Source organism: Nycticebus coucang, chromosome 2 (assembly GCF_027406575.1).
Source record: "Nycticebus coucang isolate mNycCou1 chromosome 2, mNycCou1.pri, whole genome shotgun sequence".
Classification (NCBI taxonomy): domain Eukaryota; kingdom Metazoa; phylum Chordata; class Mammalia; order Primates; family Lorisidae; genus Nycticebus; species Nycticebus coucang.
This window is the reverse complement of record NC_069781.1, coordinates 56,718,901-56,746,485: the sequence shown is the minus strand read 5'-3', so window position 1 is coordinate 56,746,485 and position 27,585 is coordinate 56,718,901. Positions and strand designations below refer to the sequence as shown.

General features: G+C 40.7%; 1 protein-coding gene across 5 annotated transcripts in view; it reads left to right on the top strand.

Moving 5' to 3' along the window:
- Positions 1 to 27,585, top strand: part of MTAP (methylthioadenosine phosphorylase) — a 75,445-nt gene that overhangs the window by 38,648 nt on the left and 9,212 nt on the right. For all 5 annotated transcript variants that reach the window (XM_053571496.1, XM_053571518.1, XM_053571529.1 and 2 more), the window contains exons 5-6: positions 16,235 to 16,337; positions 20,937 to 21,176. In XM_053571496.1, the coding sequence (XP_053427471.1) occupies positions 16,235 to 16,337; positions 20,937 to 21,176 (343 nt within the window). The remainder of the gene's footprint in view (positions 1 to 16,234; positions 16,338 to 20,936; positions 21,177 to 27,585) is intronic.

Genomic DNA, 27,585 nt, shown 5'->3' with positions numbered 1-27,585 from the left:
CATCTCTTATTTGATTCTGTTTTTGGGTTTCCTTTTGGTTATTTTCCACTTTATTAGCAGTTTCCTTCATTGTTTCCATCATTTCTTTCATTGTTTTCATCATGTGTATTCTAAATTCCCTTTCTGTCATTCCTAACATTTCTTTATAGGTGGAATCCTCTGCAGTGGCTACCTCATGGTCCCTTGGCGGGGTTGTTCTGGACTGGTTCTTCATGTTGCCTGGAGTTTTCTGCTGATTCTTCCTCATGGGTGATTTCTTTTATCTGTTTCCTTGCCCTTATTTTCCTTTCACTTCCTCTTGCTCTATAAGTTCTCGTGCCTGTGGACTAGGGGTTCGATAAGTCCTTTTGTTACAAGACCAGAAGGGTGAGAAGGTTGAAGAGCAAGAAAGGGATGAAAGAAAGGAGGACCGAGTGAAAAGAGAAAAAAAAAAAATAGAGAAAGGTGAGGGGGTGGGTAAAAGGAATATTCACAAAAAGAAGAGAGGCACAGAAAGAGGAAGACAGAGCAATATAGGTGTACAGTAGGGTACTTTGACACAACCTTAAAAAAAAACCCACCTTCTCGGGGTGCCCAATTGGGTGGTTCCCTTGAGGTCTGCAGCTCTTTGCTAACCTGATCAGACACAGTACCGCACCTCCACCAAGTAGAGAGGAAAGACAAAAATGCTATAAATCAAACCAAAACAAGCGGACAGAAAACTTTACAGGTTAAAATTGGGTGAAAATCCAAATAATATTGGTAGAAACACTAGCAAAAATGAAGTTCTAGTTATTGAAAAAGGCAGTAATGGGAAATTTTAATTAAACTAGAAAAATTGAGAAAGAAAAAATATCTGTATGGAAAAGGTTGAAATTAAAAAACAAAACAACATCAACAACATCAAAATAAACAGAAAAACAACTAAACCAAAAAAAAAATAATAATACCAAAAACAAAGCAGTATGTATATGTTGTTGAATATTGTCTGGGCAACACGTGGTCTTCTGGGGTATGAGATGTTAATCACAGTTCTGATACGACTAGAGGCTGCTGATTTCTCAAACCCCAGCAGGTAGATACCCTAAATCTCTCTTCAGCCCACTTAGAAGGCACTTTGAACTTGTAAACTTGCTGAGCAGAAGCTTTCCCAGGAAAGTGCTTATCGCTGGAATCACTGCTAAAGTGGCTATCCACTTACCCAGTGTGCCAAAACCGGTCTCACTCTGCCCCTGAGGGTTAGGTCTGCAAGGTGGCTCAGACCCCACCCTTAGGCTACTCAGTCGCTAGGTTACCGGCTCCCAACCAATTCTAGCTCTGGGACCCTCAGTGCGGAGCTTGCCGGGGCAGATCACTCACAATGGCTCCCTGTGGCCACAGCCAAACACTATTAGCTCCGTCTGGCTCAGCGGCTCAGACTGGGGCCCTAGACAATGGCCAAAGTTCTCCGCACTCCCGCTCAGGCTCTCCCCAAGTCAGTTCAACTGAGTGCCAAGTCCAAAGACACCAAAACAGTTCACAGGTAAGGCCTTTCTGGTTTGCAGTCTCGCTGCTACTGAACTTACAGTTTCGGGCGGGTTTAGACGGATTGAACACACGCGACCACTTGCCAGTTTTCCCCTGTTTTAGTCCTCCTCTTGGGGTCCAGAAGTCTCTCGTTAACTCCCTGTATCCTCTGGGGTGATGATAGGCAGATCCCACCAGCCAGAGATGCCTGGAGTCCTATCTTCCCAGACTCACGGTGCCCAGATGCAAGGAAGCTGTTACTCAGCCGCCATCTTGCTCTCCTCTCCCGTCTTTATTTTTTTTTCCCTAGGCTGATAAGATAGTTTTTCCCACACTGCCTTCCAGGTTTTGAATAGTTTTGTGTCTTAGGTTTAGATCTTTTATCCATCCCAAGTTGATTTTTGTGAGTGGGGAGAGGTATGGTCCAAACTGATTCTATTCCATGGAGCTAACCAGTTCTCCCATCACCATTAACAAATACTGTTGTTCACCTTATCAAAGATTGGATGGCTATAAGAGACTGGTTTCATTTCTGGATTCTCTGTTCTGTTCCAGAGAGTTGTGTCTCTATTTTTATGTCAATACCAGGCTGTTTCAATCACTGTAAGCTTGTAGTATAAACTGAAGTCTGATAACAGGATGCCTCCATTTCATTATTTTTTTGTGTGTGTAGAATTGCATTGGCTAATGGGATTTTCCTCTGGTTCCAGAGAAAATGTAGAATTATTTTTTCAAGATCTTCAAAGTAAGTTACAAGCTGGCCAGCCTGCCCTCGGATGGGCAATAATGCCAAACTTCTGCACTGCCCCCAACTGCAGGTGGAAGAGCACAGTCCCACCTGGCTTTCTTCATGTTCCCACAGGGTCTGGCCAGATGCCAGAAGTGGTGAAAAATTACGGAGAGCAGACTTAGAAGATAAACACCTGATCAACTAAATAAACATTATCGATTATGTGCCAAACACTTTAAGACCTCTATGATATGTAGAACTAGCCCACACAGGACAGTTCTTTGAGATAATACAATACCAACTATATTGGATCTTATCAGTCATTTGAACAATCCACAAGGTAAACACAAAATAAAAGAATTGTGTGAAGATGAAATCAGGACACGGAAACAGAAAAAAACTGATGAAACTTCTGAACAGGAACCAAAACATAAATCAATGATGCTCAGAAACCAACAGCAATGCTCAGAACCCCAGTGCAGAAGTGGGGAGTGAAGAACAGGATAAGGTCATTTTATTTCTGACCCTCAAAGAGAAGGAAAACAGGAATATCTAAAATCTCTCTTTGAAATCCTGATTCTTATGGGAAAACAAAACATACCTCTAGGTAGACATGAGGTTGATGAACTCCCAGAAGGTCTCTTTACTCCTGATAACTTTCGAGCACTGCTTGAGAGCCAGATAAATTCTGGTAAGGAGTTCCTGAGAAAGCACTTAGAGACAAAAGTGGTTAACACACTATTTTGTTCAAAAATACAGCAGAAACATATGCTAGAGGTCTGTGAGAGTTGCATTCAGGAAGAAACCTCAGGGAAGTGAGAGACTGGCATTTCTTTTCCCTTATCTCAGATGATATAGTGGACATAGCAGGAGTCCCTGCCAGTGCTGATGAGGTTCATGGATGAATCTTATAACCTGAGGAATTTGTGGGCTTCCTGCCTTATGAAGCTGCTGCAGAAATTTTGGCTGCGAAATTTCACACTGCAGTAATGGATAAGTGAGGGCTAAATATGGAGTATTGTCATGGCCAGCTTACATTGTGTCCAGTGGATTTTCTTCTAAAATGGAAGTTGTTACTTTTAGACTTCTAGAGAAATACCTTAAATATGTGTTTCGCAAAATCAGGGCCTATTAATGGAGTATCTGTTGTATTGGGAACAATTGAAGAAGTTTGTTGAACAGTCAAGAAAGGATTAAAGAACAGAAAGAAATTTGCCATTCCCAGTGGACAGGAAGGCATGATGTTTTTGAAGTTTTAGTGGACCGCACTTGTTTTATGTCTAGATGGTATAAATAGTGATACAACTATTAGATGGAATATACCTGGCTGAGCCATTGTCCTCTGTAGTGCAGTAACAGATTTTGATTTCATTGTTACTATTGTTCTTTAAAAGGTCCTCTTTCACAAGGACCTTTAGGAAAAATCTCCAGGGGCAAACCTCTGATGTCTTCTTTTCACCCAGTAGCCTAATTGCAATACTGCATTTACTCAGTGAAGTAATGGAAAATATTGAAGTTTATCATGAGTTTTGGTTTGAGGAATCCACAAATGTGGCAACTAAACTTGATACTCAGATGAGTTCCCTGGAACCTCAACTAACTTCTGAGAGCTACTATAAAGAAGTCCTAAGTGTTCCAACAGTGGAACACATTAGATATATTCATAGCGCAGCACCTCAAAGCTCTTAAAGCTTATCTCTAGTACCCTCAGTCATGGGTCAACTCAAATTCAATACATCAGAGGAACAGCATGCTGACATGTACAGAAGATTTACCTAATCCTGACACTTTCAGCCAAACTTCATTGTTGGAGAATCAAATGGAAACACACAGAAAAAGATACCGAGTTTCCACCCACCATTTAGGAAGCCCTTCACCTGCCTGACATCATTTTTTTCCTAGTGTGTCTGCATTGCTAAAGGTCATGGGTATTCTTCCTGTGAAGGAGGTTGAAAATGAGTGTTATAAAAATGGAAAAAAGCATCTGAAAGCATACTTGAGGAACACGTTGGCAGACCAAAGGTCAAGTAACTTGGCTTTGCTTAACATAAATTTTGATATTAAACATGATCTAGATGTAATGGTGGACACATATATCAAACTCTATACAATTAAGTCAGATAATTCATAAACCATTAAAAATACCTAAGAGACTTTAAACATTTTTCAAGACTTTCTCTTGTATTTGATATTTGAAAGAAGAGCTATAGGTGTGTGTAGACCACTCAATCACTGAATATCTTTGCCTGTAGCAGTGGTTCTCAACCTTGCTAATGCCGGGACCCTTTAATACAGGTTTTGTTCCTCATGTTGTAGTGACCCCCAACCATAAAATTATTTTCGTTGCTACTTTGGGATTTTGCTACTGTTATGAACTGTAATGTAAATATTTGCTATGCAGGATATATTTAGGCGACCCCTGTGAAAGAGTCGTTCAACCCGCACAGGGGTCTTGCGACCCATAGGTTGAGAACCGCTGACCTATAGCCTCCACTGAATACTTTAGCCATTTCTAATCTACTATTTGAATGGCCCCTGTTGAGCTCTCATGCTTTGAAGACCTATCTGTTCTTCCAGAAGATAGCATTAAAAAGTGTAATGTTTCACTTTTTTGTGATCTCTGCTACTGGCACTGTTAAATTGTTTCACTTAAGTCACTTTAGACATAACTTTTACTATCACGATAGACCCACGTCAGCACTGAGTTGTCAATTCTTTGAAGAAATAAATTTTGAGGAGGTATGATCGGAAGAAATATATTTCATAAAATATTACAATAAAGCCAATGATTGACCTTTGAAACTAGTAGAAGTTTTAAATATGTTGTTAAAAATCCATGAACAGTTAAAAGAAATTATCAGAGAGAAGGTTGTGAGCTCACCAGATGAGGACTTCAGTGCAGATTTTGTCTTTGTCAGCTGAACTTAAAGGAATAAGTGACAGTTAAAGTTTGAATGGAAGAGCCTGCCACTGTTACTCCACATCTGGTTGTTGCCGTTTACCTTCCTTATCCAGCCTGTTCTCCCTAAGCGTTTAGCAGGTATGTGTTGACCATTTCTGTTTCATGATTGACAGAATCAGAGGCCATGGATGCTGACAACTGACTTGACTGTTTTCTTTTATCTTTTTCCATGACTATAATACTGCCTGGTCTTGATTTATAAACAAAACCTGGAAAAGCTACAAAATTAAGTGTTTTTGTGGTTTGTCTAGTAATAATATGGAAAATATTGCTGCTATTTTTGGTGAAGGAAATCCATTTTGTATAGTTTATTTTGATCTAAATAAAATGTGAATTTTGGTTATAATAAAAAAGATCTTCAAAGTAAGACATTGGTATTTTAATGGGGATTGCATTAAATCTGTACATTGCTTTGGGCAGTATAGACATTTTAACAATACTGATTCTTCCAAGCCATGAGCATGGTATGTACTTCTATCTGTCAACATCCTCTGCTATTTCTTTTTTCAGTGATTCCTAATTCTCTTTGGAGAGATCCTCCATATTCCAAGGTATTTCATTTTGTTTGATGCTACTGTAAAGGATATTGTGTATTTGATTTGATTCTCAGCTTGACTTTTATTGGCGTACATGAAGGCTACTGATCTGTTTACATGGATTTTAAAACCTGAAATACTGCTATATTCCTTTTCTTTTTTATTTTTGTTTTTTATTTTTGAGACAGAATCTCAAGCTATTGCCCTGGATAGAGTGCCATGACGTCAAAGCTCACAGCAACCTACAACTCTTAAGCTCAATGGATCCTCTTGCCTCAGTTTTTCTATTTTTGGTAGAGACGGGGTCTTGGCTTTTGCTCAGGCTGTTCTTGAATCCATGAGCTCAAGCAATCCACCCGCCTCAGCCTCCCTGAGTGCTAGGATTACAGGCATGAGCCACTGCACCCAGCCATTGCTGTATTTCTTCAGCACTTCAAGGAGTCTCAGATTGAGTCCTTGGGGTTTTCTAAGTATAGGATCGTACCTACTCCCCTTAAGATACTCTAAATATTTTTTGTCTGCCTACATTGGCTAAAACTTCCAGCACTGTGTTGAAAAGTAGTGGTGATAGTAGGCATCCTTGTCTGGTTCCAGTTATAAATGGGACCAGTTATAAATTTTCTCCATTCAATATGATAGTGGCTGTGGGTTTGTCATAGATGGCTTCTATCAGTTTGAGAGATGTCCCCTCTATGCCTATATTCTTGAGTGTTGATTCATAAGGTCTTTGTTTTTACTTTGTTTGTGTGGTGAATTAGTGTTTACAGATTTACTTAATGTTGAACCAGCCTTGCATCCCAGGGATGAAACCTACTTGGTCATGATGGATAATTTTTTTGATGTGTAGCTGAAATTTGTCAAGATTTTTTTTTTAGTTTTTTGCTCTTACATGCATTAGTGGTATGTGTATGTAGTTTTCTTTCTTTGGTACCTAGTTTTGGTATCAAGGTTTGAGTACTTTTAAATGATACCAGTAGAATCTTTTTCACCAAACCACCTTTATGAGAAGCTGTCCGGCTCTAGTAGTAAATAATTGACCTACGTTCTTATATGCTGGGTCTTGTTGAACACAGACCATGTTACCATACTGCCTCCAGAGGTATGTGGTTGTGTCCCCTACCTGCTGGGGGACAGGTGTTTGCCTTTATCTTGTTTGCAGCTCTGCATTTCCTCAAAAAATTTCCTCAAAATCATCAAGCTGATTTCAGCTTGTTGGTTGGAGAAACAACCAATGAGTTGATCTTTCTCTGGGCGTCTCTCCTCCTCTCTGTCTGAAAGTGCTCTGTGTGGTGCTGTGGGTACTACGACATCAAAATGTTACACTTTGTGATTGGCAAGAGAAATGTAGAAGCAGATTTTCTAATTACTAGCGCCAGGCATTTGTTATCTCATTCAGTTCTTGCACAGACCTTATCAAGTAAATGAGGTTACTCTCGTTTTAAATATGAGGGCACTGGTATAAGTGAGGGGCAGAGAGATGAGAGTGACTTTCCCAGAGGCACACAGCTAGTGGGTGGTAAAGACAGGCAGACCCTCAGCATCAATTCTTTAGCTCTGTAGAAAGTATAGCTGAGTTACCCGTATCAGCAGGTGTATTAGCTTCCCATTACTGCTGTAAGAGATTAGCACGAACTTAATGGCTTAAATAAAACAAATGTATTATCTCTTAGTTCTATAGGTTAGGAGTGTATCATGGGTCTCACTCTGTGTGTGTGTGTGTTTAAGGGGGTTTTTGGCAAGGTGTATGCCTTCCTGGAAGCCTAACGGAGAATCCATTTCCTTGCCTTTTATCACTTGCTTTCCTTGCCTCAGAGTTCATCTTCAAAGCCAGCATTGGCCGATCAAGTTCTTCTCACTTCTCATCAGTGTAATATTGATTGCTTATGATGACATTGTACCCACCTAGTTAATTCAAAATAACCTTTTTTTAAAAAAAAATTTTAATGTTTTTGTTTTAGGTTCATTGAGGACACAAAGAATTAGGTTACACTGTTTGCATTTGTTAGGTAAAGTCCCTCTTAGAATTGTGTCCCACCCTCAAGAGGTGTGCCATACACTGTAAACCCCCCCATCCCCTCTCCCTGCTCCCTTGGTTCCCTGCCCCACCCTGAATTCATTTGAGTTGTTCTGTTATGTGGGTATCTATCTATTGGATCATCTACTGGCTTCATATTAGAATTGAGTACATTGGATTCTTGCTTCTCCACTCTTGTGATACTTTACTAAGAAGAATGTACTCCAACTCTATCCAGGTTAATACAAAAGATGTAAAGTCTCTATCTCTTATAATGGCTGAATAGTGTTCCATTGTATACATATATCACAACTTGTTAATCCATTCCTGGGTTGCTGGGCATTTAGGTTATTTCTGCATTTTGGCAATTGTAAATTGAGCTGCAATAAAAGTGTAGTACAAATGTCCTTATGATAAAATGATTTTTTTTCTTTTGTGTAGATGCCTAGTAATGGAATGGAAGGTCTAATTTGAGTTCCTTGAGGATTCTCCATACTTCATTCCACAAAGACTGTCTTAGTTGGCAGTCTCACCAAGAGTGTAAAAGCGCCCTTCTCTGCACTTGTGTGCCAGCATCTGCAGCTTTGAGACTTTGTGATGTGGGCTAATCTCACTGGGATTAGGTGATATCTCAGGGTGGTTTTGATTTGCATTCCTCTGATGATCAGGAACAATGAGCATTTTTCATGTTTGTTAGCCATTCGTCTTTGTCAGAGAAGATTCTGTTCATATCTCTTACCCGGTGATAGGTGGGATTGTTTGTTCTTTTTCTGTTGATTAATTTGAGTTCTCTATAGGTTCTAGTTATCAACCCTTTGTTAGATTCAGACCTTGCAAATATCTTTTCCCATTCTGAAGATTATCTTTTTGCTTTACTTGTGTCCTTAGCTATGCAGAAGCTTTTCAGATTAATCAAGTCCCATTTGTTAGTTTTGTTATTGTTTTGGGTGCTACAGTCTGTCATAAAATCTTTCCCCAGTCTAACATCATCAAGGGTTTTTCCCACACTTTCTTCTAAGATTTTTATCATTTCTTAGATTTAAATCTTTTATCCATTTTGAGTCAATTTTTGTGGGTCCAGTTTCCGTCTTTTACATGTGGTTATCCAATTCTCCCAGCACCATTTGTTGAATAAAGATTCCTTTCCCCACTGTATGCTTTTGTTTGATTTATCAAAGATCAGATGGCAAGTAGAGACTGGTTTCATCTCTAGGTTTTCCATTCTGTTTCATATGTATGTTGCTATTTTTGTGCCAGTATCATGCTGTTTTGATTACTGTGGACTTGTAATATACCCTGAAGTCTGGTAGGGTGATGCCTCCAGCTTTGTTTTTATTACTAAGAATACCCTCGGCTATACAGGGGTTTTTCTGGTTCCATAAAAAATGAAGTACTGTTTTCCCAGTTCTTCAAAGTATGATGTTGGTATTTTAATGGGGATTGCACTGAATCTGTAGATTGCCTTGTGAAGCATAGACATTTTAACAAAATTGATTCTTCCTAGCCATGAGCATGCATGGTATATTCTTCCATTTGTTAATATCTTCTGCTATTTCTTTACTTAGGGTTTCATAATTCTCTTTGTAATGATCCTTCACCTGTTTGTCAGATATATTCCTAAATATTTCATTATGTTTGAAGCTACTGCGAAGGGTATTGTGTCTTCGATTAGCTTCTCAACTTGGCTGTTATTGGAATATACAGAGCTACTGATTTGTGGACATTGATTTTATACCCTGAAACATTACTGTATTTCCTATTAACAAGTGTTCTTGTTCTGAATTTTGTCAAATGCTTTTTCTATATTACTGAGAGGATTGTATGGTCTTTGTATTTGCTTCCGTTGATAATTCCGTTGAAAATTGCTTCACAATTTTATTTCTAGATCTGTGTATGTTAAACCAGACTTGCATCTCTTGGGTGAAACCTACTTGATTGTGATATAAAAATTTTTTAGTGTGTATCTGCAGTCTTTCAGCTAAGATTTTAATGATTATTTTTGCATTGATATTCATTAGTAAAATTGGTCTGTAGTTCTCCTTTTTAGTTGGGTCTTTTCCTGGTTTCGGAATCAAGTTGATGTTTGCTTCATAGCATGTGTTGGGGAAGTTTCCTTCCCTCTCAATGTTTTGGAATAGCTTCTGTAGTACAGGTACAAGCTCATCTTTGAAAGTATGATAGAATTCTGATTTGAAGCCATCTAGTCCCAGGCTTTTATTTCCTCCTTTTCATTTCTGATTGAAGTTATTAAATATTTGTTTTGGCAAGCTTCCTTAATGTTCGCATATCAGTAAAAGATTTGATTTCTCCATCAGTTTTAAATATTTAATATAAGCTAAGTTATATTTAGCTTAGCAGAATATAGAATTCTAGGCTGAAAATTGTTTTGTTTAAGAAGGTAGATGACCCTTCCCTTCCGGCTTGAGAAGTTTCATTTGAAAAGTCTATGATCACCCTTATGGATTTGGCCCTGTAGGTCAATTGGTGCTGACTCCTGGCTGCTTGCAGAATTTTCTCTTTATCTTGACTTTGAACAGGTTCATGGCATTGTGTCTTGGAGAAATTCTATTTGAGTTGAGATGACCTGGGGTTTGATATCCTTCTGAAAGGAGTGTGTCGGAATCATTGCTGATACTTGGGGAAATTTTCATTTATGGCATCCAGTAGTAGGGCTTCCATTCCTCTGAGATGTTCTTCCCCTTCTGGGATACTTGTAATTTGTCTGTTTGCATGCTTCATGAAGTAGCGTAATTCTCTCAGTGGACGTTCCATTTTCTCTTTTTTTCTGTCTCTTTAACTGCCTGAGTTAGCTCAAGACCTTTGTCCTCTAGCTATGAAGTTCGTTCTTCCATATTTTAAATTTCCTTTTCTGTCTTTTTTTTTTTGAGACAGAGTCTCACTTTGTCACCCTTCTTAGAGCACCATGGCATCATAGCTCACAGCAACCTCAAACTCTTAGACTCAAGTGATTCTCTTGCCTTGGCCTCCCAACTTGCTGGGACTACAGGCACCCACCACAACATCTGGCTATTTTTATTTATTTATTTATGATTTTTGAGACAGAGCCTCAAGCTGCCACCCTAGCTAGAGTGCTATGGTATCACAGCTCACAGCAACCTCCAACTCCTGGACTCAAGCAATTCTCCTGCCTCTGCCTCCCAAGTAGCTGGGACTACAGGCACCCTCCACAACGCCTGGCTATTTTTTGGTTGCAGCCATCATTGTTGTTTGGCAGCCCACGCTGGATTCGAACCTGCCAGCTCAAGTGTATGTGGCTGGTGCCTTAGCCGCTTGAGCCACAGGCACTGAGCCCATCTGGCTGTTTTTAGAGATGAGGTCTTGGCTCTGGGTTCAGCCTGGTCTCAAACCTATGAGCTCAGGCAATCCACCTGCCTCTGCCTCCCACAATGCTAGGACTAGTCGCAAGCCACTGTGCCCAGTCACTTTTCTGTCATTTCTAACATTTCTTTATAGGTGGAAACCTCTGCAGTAACTACCACAGGATCCCTTTGGGGAGTTGCTCTGTTCTGGTTTTTCTTGTAGCCAGGATTTTTCTGCTGTTTCTTCCTAATGAGTATTTTCTTTTTGTCTGTTTCATTACCCTACTTTTCCTTTCACTTCTAACTCCTCTTTAAGTTACCTTGTCTCTGACCTAAGATGTTGGTATAGGACCAAAAGAGAAAAAAGAGTGGAGAGCAAAAAGGATAAAGATAGAAAAGAGAAAGGAAAGGAGGGAGGAGTAAAATAGAAGATTGACAAAAAGATGAGAGGAATAGAGAGAGACAGGAGTAATAGTGGTATTCAGTAGGGTGCTTTGCGCCACACCCACAATTCTCAGCTTCTGGGGGACTGGCTTGGGTGAGTCCCTCAAGGTCAAGAGCTCTTTGCCAGTGTGAGCCAACACAAGACCCTACGTCTGCCAAATAGAGAGGAAAAACAAAGATACTCTAAATCAAAACCAACCAAAGAAACAAACCTTAAGGGATAAAATTGGGGGAATAAAAAGAAAACTAGGAGCAGAAAAACTAATAAAAATGGAGCCCTTACTATTGAATAAGGAAACAATGAAATGGTATCATTTCAGGAGGAGAAAAAAGGAAAAGAAAAAGACTCTAGGGGGGAAAAGTTGGAAAAAAATGTTAAAAAGAAAAAAAAAAAATATATATATATATATTGCCTGGGTGGGGCAGTGGTCCTCAACCTTCCTAATGCCACAACCCTTTAATACAGTTCCTGTGGGTTGTGACCCACAGGTTGAGAACCGCTGTTCTGGGGTATGAGATGCTAATCACCACACTACTGCAACTGTGTAAGATGGAGACTGGAAGCTTCTGTCTTGCTGAGAAGACCTTGTCCCATCTTCCTAATTTCTTTGCCCTCAATCCCCACAGGCTTCGGAGCCTGAAGCTCTCCTCACCTTGTTGAATAGACATGCCTTGACCTTTCCAAACCATGTCCTTTGTCCATGCAGTGGCTTTCCAAGGAAAGCATGTGTCACTCAAATCTCCCCAAGAGTGGCTGCCCAACTCAGTAGGTGAGCCAAAACTGGCCTCGCACTAGGACCCAGAGGGCTGATCCTGCAAGGCAGCTTTCCCACAATGGCTGTGTCCAGCTGGCAGCTGAACAATGAGAGCTTCGCTCCTCCCGGTGGCTCAGTCCTGGCCCCTGGGCACTGTTCAAGATGACTCACTTGCTCATCGGAGCTCTCCCAAGGTAAACTCCACCAAGTGCCCAGGTCATAAGAAAAAACACCTGCAAGGCAGGCCTTCTCTTTCTGAAAACTGTAGCTGCTGCCAAACCAGCCCATCTCTGCTGGCACACAAGTACTCACACTTGTGCAGTTCTCTACTGTTTCTGTCCTGCTCTTGAGGTTCTAAAGTCTCCCTGTGTCCCTGCTGCTTCCCTGTGCCCCAAAAGGGATGTTTCTGGGCAAAGCCCACCAGCCAGGAGTGGCTGGAGTCCTTTTTTCCCGATGTCACCACATGTGGCTATAAAGGAGCTGTCTCTAGTCTGCCATCTTGCTCTACCCACCCACCCCTTGTTTTGTAGGCACAGGGTCTTGTTCTTGCTCAGGCTGGTCTCGAACTCCTGAGCTCAGGCAATCCACCTGCCTCCACCTCCCAGAGTGCTTGGATTCCAGGCATAAGCCACCACACCTAACCATAAACTTTCTGTTTTAAAATCAGCTTGTTACCAACCTTAATTCCCCTTTGCCATGTATGGTGACATATTCACAGGCTTTAGGATTATTTGACATAAAATGGAAATGTTATTGCACTAGAGTCTGTTGGGATATAGTTATGGGATCCTTGTTTGTTTGGAGACAGAGTCTCATTCCTGTGGACTCCGTCTAGCTCACAGCAACCTCAGACTCCTTGGTTCAAGTGATCCTCCTTCCTCAGCCTCTGGAGTAGCTGGGACTACAGGTATGTGCCACAATGCCCAGCTTATTTTTCTATTTTTAGCTGAGATGGAGTTTTACTCTTGCTCAGGCTGGTTGAACTCCTGAGCTCACAGCATCCTCTTGCCTCTGCCTCCCAGAGTGCTAGGACTAAAAGTATGAGCCACCATACCTGGCCTTTGCTTTTATATTTAAATAGGGCTGTAGGTGGGAGTTTTAGTCTATTCAGGCTGATTTGACAGAGTGCTATAGATTGGGTACCTTCTAAACACAGAAATTTATTTCTCACAGTCTGGAGGCTGGGAGGTTTCAGTGGGTTTGCTGTCTCATAGATGACACCTCTCGGTTTGCTCACATGGCAGAATGGACGAGCTAACTTTCTGAAGTCTCTTTTATAAAGACACTGATCCTAATCACCTTCACATGTTATACCTCCAGATACTATCACCTCTTGGGAATTAGGATTTCAACATAGGAATTTGGGGAGGACAGACCTTCAGATCAGAGTAGTGGAGATATTGCTAATATCTTGTGAAGAAGGAACTTGGGAAGCAATTCGCTCACAACCGCACAAATATTCAGTGGTAAGATCAAATCCAAGGACAAAGCTACATTTCCTGTACTTTTTCCATGTCAGTCAGAAAACTTAGCATGAGGGTCTGTGATTCTGAATGAAGAAAAACTGTTTTGGCTTGAAATTGGAAGCCAATCAGGAAACTTAATCAGGTAATAGTCTCCACTTTGTGGTCCGTGACCAAAAAGTTTATTCCAGGCTTCTTGCTGAATTGTAAAATCTCAGATTTCTCAAAAGGAAGACAAATATACATATTTCATTCCAGAATTTATTTTGGGTGGTGTCATCTACTCCACTGTGGTTGTAAAACCTTGTTGCCCTTGGTCAGCATTAACAGTGCCCCTTCATTTTATGCTGTGTGGATAGGTGTGTTGCTATTTAGAGGATTAACGTTTAGAGCATGAAATGCTTCACTGAACATTTAAGTTAGTGATGTGGAACAATTCAAATAGGTGGGCAAACTGTAAAGAGATGTTTCTCATCTGTACCTTCTCTTCTAGTGACTTGATAGTCTAGCTTTCTAAGCTCTCATTTTTCCCCCAGGGCTACTTAAGCCTTGGCAGGTTGTGTGCTTTGAGGCCCCAGCTTGTGCTCCCAATTCTGTCTCTAGCCCAGACCACATTTCTGAGCTGCTGTAGGCTGTCTGGACATCTTAGTTGACTTAATGCTCCTAATTAATGCCTTTATAAGTAGGCAGATGAATACTGTGTTTTATGATTAGGAAAAAAAGAATCAAAAATACACGCCAATTTGCTGTAAGCCATGTAGCTAGTAGCTAAGGAGTTTTGTTGAAAGAGAAAAATACAAAACGTTCCACCTGAGAGAGAGAATTAAGACTGTAGTCGGTATCACATGTATTTGGTGTTGTATAAAGCTTCTTGTAAGTACATGGTATGTCTTAAGGTAAAAAAAATTCAAAGCAAAGGAAAGAATGACAGGGCAAAGAGTGTGCATAGGCAGAGGACGGGGGCAGAGATATGATGATGGGGTGTTTAGTGTGGCTGTCTGGTGGGGGTCTAGCCACTGGAGGGTTTTGTGGCCCTGTTTTCATAATCACAGTGAGTGGTGATGTTACAGATAACTTGGCACATCAAAGACTGAAACAAAGCCAGAGCTGAAATGAAGTATATGGCACGGTTTTAGTGCTCAGTCTTTCAAAAAAAAGAAACGCCTGTATTTTTGCAGGCTGGAACAGTCATCCGACCTTTTCTTCAACCCCATCTGGAAATGCTCTGGGGTTAACTTAGCATTTCCCTTAAGTCAGTGGTTCTCAGCCTGTGGGTGGGGACCCCTTTTTAACAATGAAAATACATTGCGGCATTAGGAAGGTTGACAACCACTGCCTTAAGGCACATGTGACAAAGAGTTGGGAGGTGCACAGGGTTTTCATTCCTCCAGAGCCCTAAGGCCTTATCTCTGAGAGAGTAGCTTCTATGCCAGCTAGTGTCACTGTTTAGCATGTGATAGTGTGAGAGTAACAGGTGAATTTTGGTCCGTGGACATGCCAGCTGTGTAGATGGGACTGTGAGACTGGTTTCAGAGGTATCCTTCACTCTCCCACGCCTGGAAGATCACATCATCTTCCTTCCCCTGTTGACTAACTTTGCCCATTCCTCCCTCTCCTGTCCTCCCCTCCATAGGAAAGATGAGGACCCTCTTTCCTGTATTACTTGTGATTTCAAGTTTAGAACTATTTATGGGATAGAAAATGTGGCTTGTTTGCAAAAATTCTGGTGAGAAATTTCTGGGTGACCTAGCTAGCACTGGATTAATTTTAGCCCCCCTTTTGTGGATGTAAAACTGTTTTACCAATAACTTGAACTAAAAGACTTTAGAACTAATTATGACTAGGAACTAATATTCCTAAAGAGGAATGAGCTAAATTATGACACAGCGAAGAGACATATCCTCAAATGAAGGGCAGGACGATGGCTGCTTTCTTCAGTGGGTCAATGGCATGAAAAAAACGTTGGGATTAAGGGTAGGAATTACTCTTAGTTTGAGACATAACAGTTAAATGCAAGGTAAGTACCTTGTTTGGACCTTGAAATAAGCAACTATTTAAAAGAAATTTTTCGAAAGACAAAAAAGCCTCGGATTTGCAACTATAAAAGATGAAGCAAGTCGGACAAAGTTTTAGACATTTTTTGCGTCTAGGTGATGGGTATGTGGGGTTCACTGTATAATTTTCTACCTTGGTGATGATGAAGCATTTGCATATTGGCTTCTTAAGTCTTCAACCTGGCCTTCCTGAGCCACAGTTGAGTTGTACCTATAATCCAAGTGATTACCGTGTCACAGCTGCCAGACCACAGACGCTTTAATTTCTAAGTAGCATGTTGCCACCAGCCCAGAGCCAGAAAACAGAATAACAGCCTGAAGCTGCTTTTTTAACAGTTACTTGTAGCTTGTCCAGAGCTATTAATTCTGGAGTGAAGACCACGTTGTTGACCTAGATACCTTTGAATTCACCAACCTTTAGAGGATGGAGAGATGGCTTTTGAAGGTTTTTTTCCCCACTTTATTTTATAGGACCACTATGAGGCCTCAGACCTTCTATGATGGAAGTCATTCCTGTACCAGAGGAGTGTGCCACATTCCCATGGCTGAGCCGTTTTGCCCCAAAACGAGAGAGGTACGTAGTCTTCTTGTAATGTGTACCAGAATAATCATAAGGACTTGGGACAGCATCTAGGTTAGATTAATTGCCTAAGCAGGTGACCCCTCCAACCCCCCTTAGCTTTACTTTTATTAAGGCTTTATGAAGATTTGTTTCCCTGTGCTAAAAATGCCTTTACTATTCTAAGTCATTTGTAAGCTGAACCAGTCAAAGTTGCAACCTACCTTTTTAGTAAGTTTTGATTTTGCTGTCAAGATAGCTTTTAAATAATTTATTACACGAGAGCATATTACTCAAAAGTATACAGTCAGGAGCCAGATTACTTGGCATCAAATTCCTTCTCTTCAACTTAATAGCTGTGGATTATCGGACAAATTATTTAATGTTTCTGGGCTTTAATTATCTCATTGTTAAAATGAAAATAACAACATTACCTCATACGTAGGCAGAGGCAGTTCACTTAATTCATTGTTAAAACAAAAATAATGATAGCATTACCTCATAGATAGGCAGAGGCAGTTCGCCTCTGACAACACCTCTGATCGTTCAAACCTGGGATTATAAGAAAAGTAGCCAGTGCAGACCAAGCACGGGGATGAAAGAATTAATACTTATGAAGAGCTTTGAACCATACCTGTCACTATCCAAGGACTGGGAACTGCTTTTATGAATTAAATTACATGTTCATCTAAAAATGGTCAGTCAGACTTGCCTTGGAGCCTAGCCTGACTATTACTGCCCAGCCTCCTTCAGCACAATCTCAGAACTGTTGGGGGAGGCATCCCCACACGGGCTGATGGTGGCATAAGGTTAAAGAGACACAGCCTTAGCTTCCAGGGGACAAAAATGGAAACCACAACTCAAAAGTCCATCGCTTGGTCCGCATGGGCTACTTTTCTTAGAATCCCAGGTTTGAAAGCTCAGAGGTGAGCTTATTGGAGGTTATTGGAGGTGAACTGCCTCATAAAATCTACCTGACAAATTAGCTCAGTGCAGTGATTTTTAACCAGTGTGCTGTGAGAGGATCTTAGGTGTGCCATGAAAATTTTTTAAAGTCATTAATTACATTATTTTTGAAAGAAGTTCATAGCACAGTAAGTATATTATTTTTAAAACTTTTTGATCAATATAATTTAAGTATGTCATCAGATAAACATGGAAAAAACACTGGTTTAGAGGCTATAAATGCCTAAACATGTTAGTCATTTGGATAATTTTAACACCTACCTGTAGAGAACAGATGGTTTCTTTTAGTATTTATGTTCAGCCCTGCATAATCATGGAAAACCCATTTCCTTGTAGTTAACAGCAAGGGCACTTTAAACTTATTCTGGCCTCAAACAAAAAAGATGTACCACTGCAAATTGATTGTCTCTGACTTCCTTGAAAATAAATTTGTTATTTGTTAAGAAAAAAAAATGGCAGGTGAAGTTTGTATATATCCTGGATAGTTCTCAACAGAATGTATCACATTGGTATTAGTCTTACTCTGAAACATATCTGCCCATGTAATAAATTTGCAATTGCTATTCAGGGGAAATGAAGTGAGGATAAGATCCTTTTCCATTTCAAAATGGAAGCAGCTTAGGAAAAAATGGGCTAAGAAGAAAACATTCATGTTAGTAAGAATCTGAGCCAGGTGCCAGGCAGAATACTGAGGATTAGAAAACTAGGAGTTGAAGTGCTTGGGGGAAGGCACGAATGAGCTATATAAGACACATCTGAGTGTGGCACTACGGCAGCGGTTCTCAACCTTCCTTATGCCGCAACCCTTTAATACAGTTCATGTGGGTGGCGACCCACAGGTTGAGAACCGCTGCACTAGGTTGGTAGTTTCCAGTGATACAGTGTAGCCTCCTGTGACATCACATTAACTCACCTGTCAGACCATGAAGAGCTAAATGTGTAAACATGCAAATAAGTGTTTTTGGAAAGTCAAAATGGGTGGCGCCTGTGGCTCAGTGAGTAGGGTGCCGGCCCCATATACCGAGGGTGGCGGGTTCAAACCCAGCCCCGGCTGAACTGCAACAAAAAAATAGCCGGGCATTGTGGTGGGCGCCTGTAGTCCCAGCTACTCGGGAGGCTGAGGCAGGAGAATCACATAAGCCCAGGAGTTGGAGGTTGCTGTGAGCCGTGTGACGCCACGGCACTCTACCGAGGGCGGTAAAGTGAGACTCTGTCTCTACCAAAAAAAAAAAAAAAAAAAAGCTTTGGTAAACCAGTAGTTTCCCTTGGGGAGGTAAACTGGGTCTCTAGGCTATAGGGGTGGGAGAAATACTTCTCCAGAATAATTTCTTTTTGTGCCATATACAGGTATTACCTATTCCAAAACTGGTGTCACTTCTGTTCATTTATTCACGTCTACTCGTATTTCATCTGAAACTCCTCAAAGCACTAATATTAAGTATATTTGGCCTGGTAATCTTTTTTTTTTTTTTTTAATGTTTTATTTATTTTGTGATTTTTGGCTGGGGCTGGGTTTTGAACCCACCACCCGTGTGTGTGTGTGTGAAGGAGTGATCACAGTAGTTTCATTATGATTACTTAAAGCAAGAACATGTGATCCTGCTAGCCTGACCCTGAGCTTGCTATCTTATGGTGGTATAATCTGTTGTGGGAGTGCAGAGTGCTCGTTCGGGTGGTCGCCTCTGTGTCCTCCTCCTCACAGACATGGTACATACCTCTGAGGGCGATGGTGATGACTTAAGGTCACAGTCCACTGGCACACAGTAGTTGTGACTTTCCTTCATACATCTCTAAAAGCGCTTGAAGTATAACCAAGACACACAGTTTAATTATTCAGACTCTTTAAAGACATTTAAAGAACCAGCAGGACGGCGCTGGTTGTATCTTAACTTGGGGGAGAAAGAAGTGGGGAGGGAAAATAAGAGATTTAAGACCTGGCATTTATAACCTAAATTTTTTAGGGAAAAGTGTTAATTGAGCATAATTTTATTTTGATTACTTATAAGATAAACATGAGCTAGCATGACTTTTTCTTTTTTTTGAGACAGTCTCAAAAAAATGACAGTCTCCCTTTACTCTGTCACCCTGGGTAGGGTGCTGTGGCGTCATCATAGCTCATAGCAACCCCAAACTGTTAAGCTTGGTCAATCCTCTTGCCTCAGCATCCCAAGTAGCTGGGACTGCAGATGCCTGCCAACGCCTGGCTAATTTTTTTTTTTTCTGTTTTTAGTAGAGAGGATGTCTCACTCTTGCTCAAGCTGGTCTGAAACTCCTGAGCTTAAGCTCTCCACCCAGTTCAGCATCCCAGAGTGTGAGGATTACCGGTGTGAGCCACCGTGCCCAGCCAGTTTTAGCTTTTAGTTGCCCATAGGTTGTCATGGTTCTAAATTTGGAGTTGCCAAGACTCTCATTAAAATTCTTTTCCCCTGGGTGGCACCTGTGGCTCAAGGAGTAGAGCGCTGGTCCCATATGCCGGAGATGGTGGGTTCAAACCCAGCCCCGGCCAAAAACCACACACACAAAAAAAAAAAAATTCTTTTCCCATAATATAAATCATAGTATAAGTAATTTTTTAAGGAAATAGTTTTGTTTGCTTATGTAATTAACATGTGCAGGTAAGACTTTGGCCTAGGTTGGATGGAGCCTTCTATTGGCTTTGAATGACTCTACTTTATACATACAGTATCCCAGGAACTTTTACTAATCATGTGCAAAAGCTACCAGTATTCATAATCATTAGAAGACCAGTTTAGCATTTGTATGTATGTTGTTTACTGTGTGCAGTTTACAGTTGAGAAAAACAAAGGCACACAGAGATTGAGCAGCGTTTTAACAGTACTTCCATAAGTTAATAGTTAAGTTGATGGAAAAGACTAATTTTTTAAATTAAAAGTGAATATTGAAGCATAAGCTAAGAAAAAAATGAAATTAATGACCTAAAGACTGGATGCGTATTAATTAAAACAGTGGAAAAAATGATCAAAGGCTTTAATAATGTTTCTAAAAATCTGTTCCTGGCCTTTCTACTAAAGGAATGACAAGAAAAATTTATCTGTGAACAAAACAAACAAAAATAAAATCACTACAGCCCCATTCTGTTTTCATCATCAGTGCTTGGAGGGGCATGGGCAAAAGAGAAATCACTTTCTAACCAAAAAAAAAAAAAAAGCTTTACAAGTCTTTAGGTTCTATATAAAGCAGCAGTGGAAACAAACTTCTCAGGAGCTTGGAAATGTGTGTGAAGAGAGCTTCGTGATGGGAAGCACCTGGGCTTACCCTGCAAGGTTAGGCAGTAAGGCTCAAGTCTGTATTTGCAAAGCAGCTTAATCTCTTAGAATTGGTCAGAAGTAAGTGAGAGGAGAGCGTATAAACAAATGCTTGGTGCATGGAAAGGAAAAGCTCAGAGTTTGCTCTTGTAGCTGTGAGCTTCTGAGTGCAAAGGGCTAAGGAACAGGCTTATAAATGAGTAAGGGTCTAGGAAACACCTGTCTGTGGTCTACTGGGTTCTCTCTGGGGGCCTGGCGGGTACTCAGGTTTTATGGTGAAAAATCTACTTTAATTGAGTAATAAACTTATTAAACATCAAAGAACAATAAAATCGTAATTAGTATGCACACTTAGATGTTGTAAGTTTCCGGGTTTTTCTAGGTACTCATCGAGACTGCTAAGAAACTTGGACTCCGGTGTCACTCAAAGGGGACAATGGTGACAATTGAAGGACCTCGTTTTAGTTCCCGGGCAGAAAGCCTTGTGTTCCGCACCTGGGGGGCGGATGTCATCAACATGACCACAGTTCCAGAAGTGGTTCTTGCCAAGGAGGCTGGAATCTGCTATGCAAGTATCGCCATGGCAACAGATTATGATTGCTGGAAGGAGCACGAGGAAGCAGTAGGTGGAATTCTCTTCTGAGCATGTGTGGTGTGGGTTTCTGAGCGCCCTGAGCCAAGATGACACAGTCTTAACTGTTTGTTTCTATTACACCAGTTTTAGAAAGTACCTTTCAATAAAGTTTTGAAGGCCTCATTAGGTATCACCCAGATAAGTTCTTTAATTGCCACTGGACTGTTAGAACAAAGGTCTTTATGGTAAAGAAAGAGATGCTTTATCCAGGGACCAACAGTGAATAGTACCTTGTAGGCATACAGAGGTGTTGGGAATCCTGTGGAGACATGGGTTTTGTTTTAAACATAGTTATATTGTGGGGTTTTTTTGTAGAGACAGAGTCTCACCCTATGGCCCTCGGTAGAGTGCCGTGGCCTCACACAGCTCACAGCAACCTCCAACTCCTGGGCTTAAGCGATTCTCTTGCCTCAGCCTCCCGAGTAGCTGGGACTACAGGCGCCCGCCACAACGCCCGGCTATTTTTTGGTTGCAGTTTGGCCGGGGCCGGGTTTGAACCCGCCACCTTCAGTATATGGGGCCAGCGCCCTACACTGAGCCACAGGCGCCGCCCATAAACATAGTTATATTTTGATTCTCATTTCCTTCTTCTACGCTGTTGTTTGTTTTCAAGGAGGGGGAAAAAGTATTACTTTAACATTTCTGATAAGAGGGATCTGTGTTCATATTCGTGTGTTTAACCTACCATGGCTGGATTCTGTGCTTGGCGTAGGAATGTGACAACAGACAAGTCCTTAAAGAGGCAGCATTGTGTTTGGGAAGATAGAGGTTAAGCAAACCCATGTAAGAAAGCTATGGGTTGTAAAGCTGTAGTGTGAGGAGGTACAGGCATACCTTTGATGTCTGGGAAGCCTTCCTGGTTTGATTGTGATGGGGAAGAACGGCAACGTGGGCTAGAGTGTAAAGCAGGGAGGGGAGAGATGTGATGCAGCAGGGCCAGACAGACCTCCTGGTAGGGGTTTCAGGTGAGTGGTCAAGGAGGGGTTTTAGGCAGGATAGGTCACATGGACTTATGTATGTTAAACCAGCCTTGCATCTCTGGGATGAAACCTACTTGATCATGATGTATGACTTTTTTGATGGTAAACTATAATCTATTGGCTAGGATTTTGTTGAGAATTTTTGCATCTATATTCATTAGTGAAATTAGTCTAAAGTTCTTTTTGGTTGGGTCTTTCCCTGTTTTTGGTATCAGGGTGATGTTTGGTTTGTTGAATGTGTTGGGGGAAGATTCCTTCCTCCTCAATTTTTTGAAATAATTTCTGCAGTATGGGAATAAACTCTTCTTTGAAGGTTTGATAGAATTCTGGTGTGAAGCCATCCAGACCAGGGCAATTTTTTGTTGGAAGATTTTTTATTGTTTCTTTGATCTCAGTGCTTGAAATTGGTCTGCTCAGGAGATCTATTTCTTCCTGGCTAAGTCCAGGGAGAGAGTATGATTCCAAATACTGATCCATTTCCTTCACATTGTCAAATTTCTGGGCATAGAGTTTCTTGTAGTATTCAGAGATAATCTCTTGTACCTCTGTGGCATCTGTTGTTATTTCCCTTTTATCATTTCTGATTGAGGTTACTACAGATTTTACTTTTCTATTTCTGGTTAGTCTAGCCGAAGGTTTATCTATTTTACTTATTTTTTAAGAGAACCAACTCTTTGTTTCATTAATTTTCTGAATGATTCTTTTGTTTTCAGTTTCATTAATCTCTGATTTGATTTTGGATATTTCTTTTCTTCTACTGGGTTTAGGCTTAGATTGTTCTTCTTTTTCCAGTTCCATAAGATGGCTTGTGAGTTTGTTGATGCATTCTCTTTCTCTTTTTCAGATGTAGGCATTGAAAGCAATAAATTTTCCTCTCAGCTTTTGCTGTAACCCACAGGTTTTGGTAGCTTGTGTCTTCATTGTTGTTATGCTTAAGGAAGTTAATGATTTCCTATTTTATTTCTTCCTGCACCCAACTGTCATAAGGTTGTTTAATTTCCATGTCTTTGCATGAGGTTGAACGTTTTTGTTGGAGTTGAGTTCTACCTTTAGTGCCTTGTGGTCTGAGAAGATACAGGGTAAAAATTCAATTATTTTGATTCTGTTGAGGTTTGTTTTGTGTCCTAGGATATGATCAATTTTGGAGAATGTTCCATGGGGCAATGAGAAGAATGTATATTCTTTAGCTTTGGAAAGGAGTGTTCTATATACGTCTATCAAGCACAGTTGTTCTAGGATCTCATTTAAGTCTCTTATTTCTTTGTTTAATATCTGTTTATAGAATCTGTCCAGCTCTGTAAGAGGAGTGTTAAAGTCCCCTGTTACTATGGTGTTATAAGATATCATATTACTCAGACTGAGTAAGATCTGTTTCAAGAATCTGGGAGCATTTAAGTTGGGTGCATAAATATTTAGAATTGAAATGTCTTCTTGCTGGATTTTTCCCTTGACCAATATGAAGTATCCATCTTTGTCTTTTTTGACTGCGGTTGCTATAAATCCACTTGTACCTGAAAATAAGATTGCAACCCCTCTTTTCTTCTGAATTCTGTTTGCCTAAAAAATTGTATTCCCACCCTTAACTCTGAATTTTAATTTGTCTTTTGAGGCTACTTGTGTTTCCTAGCACAGCAGATGGATGGCTTGTGTTTTTTAATCCAATCAGCCAGTCTGTGCCTCTTCAGTGGGGAATTCAAGCCATTAACATTTATTGAGATAATCGATACATGTGGTAGCATTCTATTCATCTTATTTTGTGAAAGTCCATTGTTTAGTTTTGTCTTGTGCATCATCATGGAAGCTAGGTTCTGTCCTTTAATTTCTGGGTACTTACTTTGCTGGTGGTCCATTGTGATAGTCAGTGTGTAGAACAGGTTGAAGTATTTCCAATAGAGCTGGTCTTGTTGTGGCAAATTTCCTCAGTGTTTGCATATCAGTAAAAGATTTGATTTCTCCATCAATTTTAAAGCTTAGCTTAGTGGGATATAGAATTCTGAGCTGGAAATTATTCTGTTTAAGCAGATTAAAGGTAGATGACCATTGTCTTCTGGCTTGGAAAATTTCATTAGAGAAGTCTGCAGTCACCTTGATGGATTTGCCCCTTAGATCAATTGGCACTTACTCCTGGCAGCTTGCAAAATCTTTCCTTTTTTCTTGACTTTGGACAGGTTCATCTCAATGTGTCTTGGAGAATCTCTGTTTGAGTTGAGGGGACCTGGGGTCCAATGTCCCTCTGAAAGGAGTGTGTCAGAATCTTTGGTGATATTTGGAAAATTTTCATTTATAATGTTTTCTAATATGGCTTCCATTCCCCTGGGGCATTTTCTTCCCCTTGTGGGATACCTATAACTCGTATATTTGAATACTTCATAAAGTCCCATAATTCTGTCAGTGAACGTTCTGCTTTCTCTCTTTTTCTGCTTCTTTAACTATCTAAAATTATCTCAAGAACTTTGTCCTCTGCCTCTGAGATTCTTTCTTCTGCGTGGTCTAATCTGTTGTTGATACTTTCTATAGCATCTTTAAGTTCCCTAATTGACTGCTTCAGTTCCTTCAGCTCTGCTATATCCTTTCTATATTCTTCATGTTGTTCATCTCTTGATTCTGTTTTTGGATTTCCTTGTGGTTATTTTCCACTTTCTCAGCAATTGCCTTCATCGTTTTTATCATTTGTATTTTAAATACCTCTTCTGTCATTTCTAACATTTCTTTATATGTGGAATCCTCTACAGTAGCTACCTCATGGTCCCTTGGGAGGGTTGCTCCACACTGGTTTTTCATGTTGCCAGGATTTTTCTGCTGATTCTTCCTCATGAATGTTTTCTTTTATCTGTTTCCCTGCCCTAATTTTCCTTTCACTTCCTCTTGCTCTTTAAGTTACCAGGGCTCTGGCCTAAGGTTTCAATGGGTCCTTTTGGTACAGGACTAAAAAGATGACAAGATTGAAGAGCAGAAAAGGAAAAAAAGATTAAAAAAAGAGAGGGAGAAAGAAGAGTGGGTGAGTAAAAGGGAATATTGACAAAAAGAAGAGAGGCACAGAAAGAGAGAGACAGCAGTAATAAAGGTGTCCAGTAGGGTGCTTTGACCCACACCTTAAAAACCCCCAACCTCTGGTGGTGCTGGGTTGTGTGTTTCCCTTGAGGTCAGTAGCTCTTGGCCAGCCTAAGCAGACACGGTACCTCACCTCCACCAAAAAGAGAGGAAAAACAAAAATGCTATAAAGCAAACCAAAACAAACAGAAAACCTTACTGAATAAAATTAGGGGAAAACCAAATAACAGGGGCAAAAACACCAGCAACACTAAAGTTCTTATTATTAAAGAAGGCAACAGTGGAAAATTATATTTAAACTAGAAAAATGAAGAATGAAAAAAAAAAAGAAAAATCTAGGGGGAAAATGGGAAAAAAATGAAAACAAAGCAGTCTATATATCTTGCTGACTATTGTGTGGGCAACAAGTGATCTTCTGGGGTATGACATGCTAATCAAATGCTGATACAGCTGTATGAGATGGAAAGTGGAGGCCTCTGCTGACTTCTTTGCCCTCAAACCCCACAGGTTTGAGAGCCTGAATCTCTTCTTCAGCCCGCTTTAGAGACACTTTAAAACATTAACTTTGGCTAAGCAGAAGCTTTCCCAGGAAAGCACTTGTCGCTGGGATCTCTCTTGAAGTGGCTACCCACTTATCCAGTGCACCAAAACCGGCCTCACTCTATGCCCCTGAGGGCCAAGGCTGCAAAGCAGCTCTCCTACTGCCAAACACTGAAAGCTCCACTCTTCCCTGGCATCTCAGGCCCGGCCTTTGGCCCTGCTCACAGTCACTAGATCACTCGCCCAAGGTCTCCCAGCCCGAGCCTGGCTCTGCAACCCTGAGGGCAGAGCCTGCAGGGCAGTTCTCCCACAATGGCTAGGGTGGCCCAGAGCCTGTTAGCTCCGTTCTGGCCCATCAGCTCAGTCCCGGACCCTGGACAATGCTTAAAGTCACCTGCACTCTCGCCCAAGTTCTCCTAAGGTAATTCAACTGAGTGCCCTAGTCCAACAAAACAAAACAATCCATAGGGAAGGCCTTCCCTGGTTGCAATCTCACTTCTGTTGTAGTTACAGCTGCAGCAGCCTCAGAGCAAATGCAACCACTTGCCACTTCTCCACTGTTTTTGTCCTCCTCCTGAGGTCCAGAAGTCTCTCGCTGTCTCCCTGAGTCCACAAAGAGATGTTTGTGGGCAGAGGCCACAAGCCAGAGATGCCTGGAGTCTTCTCTCCCCAATCTCACTATGCCCAGTTGCAAAGAAACTATTACTCGGCCACCATCTTGCTCCTGCCCCCAAAGCCTCTTTTTTTAATAAAGAAAAAACACCACAACACCATTATTGTCCAAAAAAATTAATTAATTTCTTAATGCAATCAAATATCCAGACTGTTCACATTTTCCCTCTGTCTCATAACTTTTACCAATTTGGTCAAGTCAGGATCCCTTATAGTTCACACACCGTATTTTAGTGGCATGCCTCTTACATTTCTTTTAATCTAATATCCCTTTCCCTCTCTCTTCATTCCTTGCACTTTACTTGAAGAAACTAGATTATTTATTCTGTCATTCATTCTCACTTTAAAATAGAGAAAAGGTCAAAACTATAGTCAAAGAATTTGGGGTCCATTCCTTCCTTCTTTGGGATGCCATGCTGTCTCTGCTCCTCCCCGCCAGCCACCACTCCCTACTCTCTGCTCTCTGTTCTCGTCTCTCTCTCTTTCTCATCTTTTCCCTCTTTATATAATATAAAATAAACTCAAACTTGTATATTCTTAAAAGAAAAGGAATTTGGAAGGAAAAATACATGGGAGCTGAGCACATCTCCACAGAGGCCCTTAACAGCATCCCAGAGAGTGGCTTGTTTCACATAAAACTAAAGATTAGATATTCTTGCCTTTTGTCCATCCATGTATACGGCACTTGGTCGGAGATGAACACAGGTTCTTTGTTTTTCATGAATGCCTTATTGTAACTCCTCTGTGTGATAAACTGTTGCTAAGAAGTGGGGTGCATTTTAATAAGATTTGTACATTCTGACTTTAAGTCACAGTGTAATATCTGGTTTGGCAGCTTTGATAACCTAAGGAACAGCTCAGCCTTATGATCTCAACAAGCTGCTTCCAGTTAATTGGAAACTCCAGCCCCCGCCACACCCTGAAAGCAGATTTCTTCCTGAAAGCAGAGTACTTCCTGCCCGTGGCCTTCTGCTCAGTCTAGTAACATGTGTCTCCTCTTCCTTTACAGGCCAGCAGTGATTTTATATATATACATATTTTATATATATATATATATATTTTTTTTTTTTTTTTTTAAGTAGGCCAAAAGAGTTAGGCATGGCAGCTCACACCTGTAATCCTAGCGCTCTAGGAGACTGAGGCGGGTGGATTGC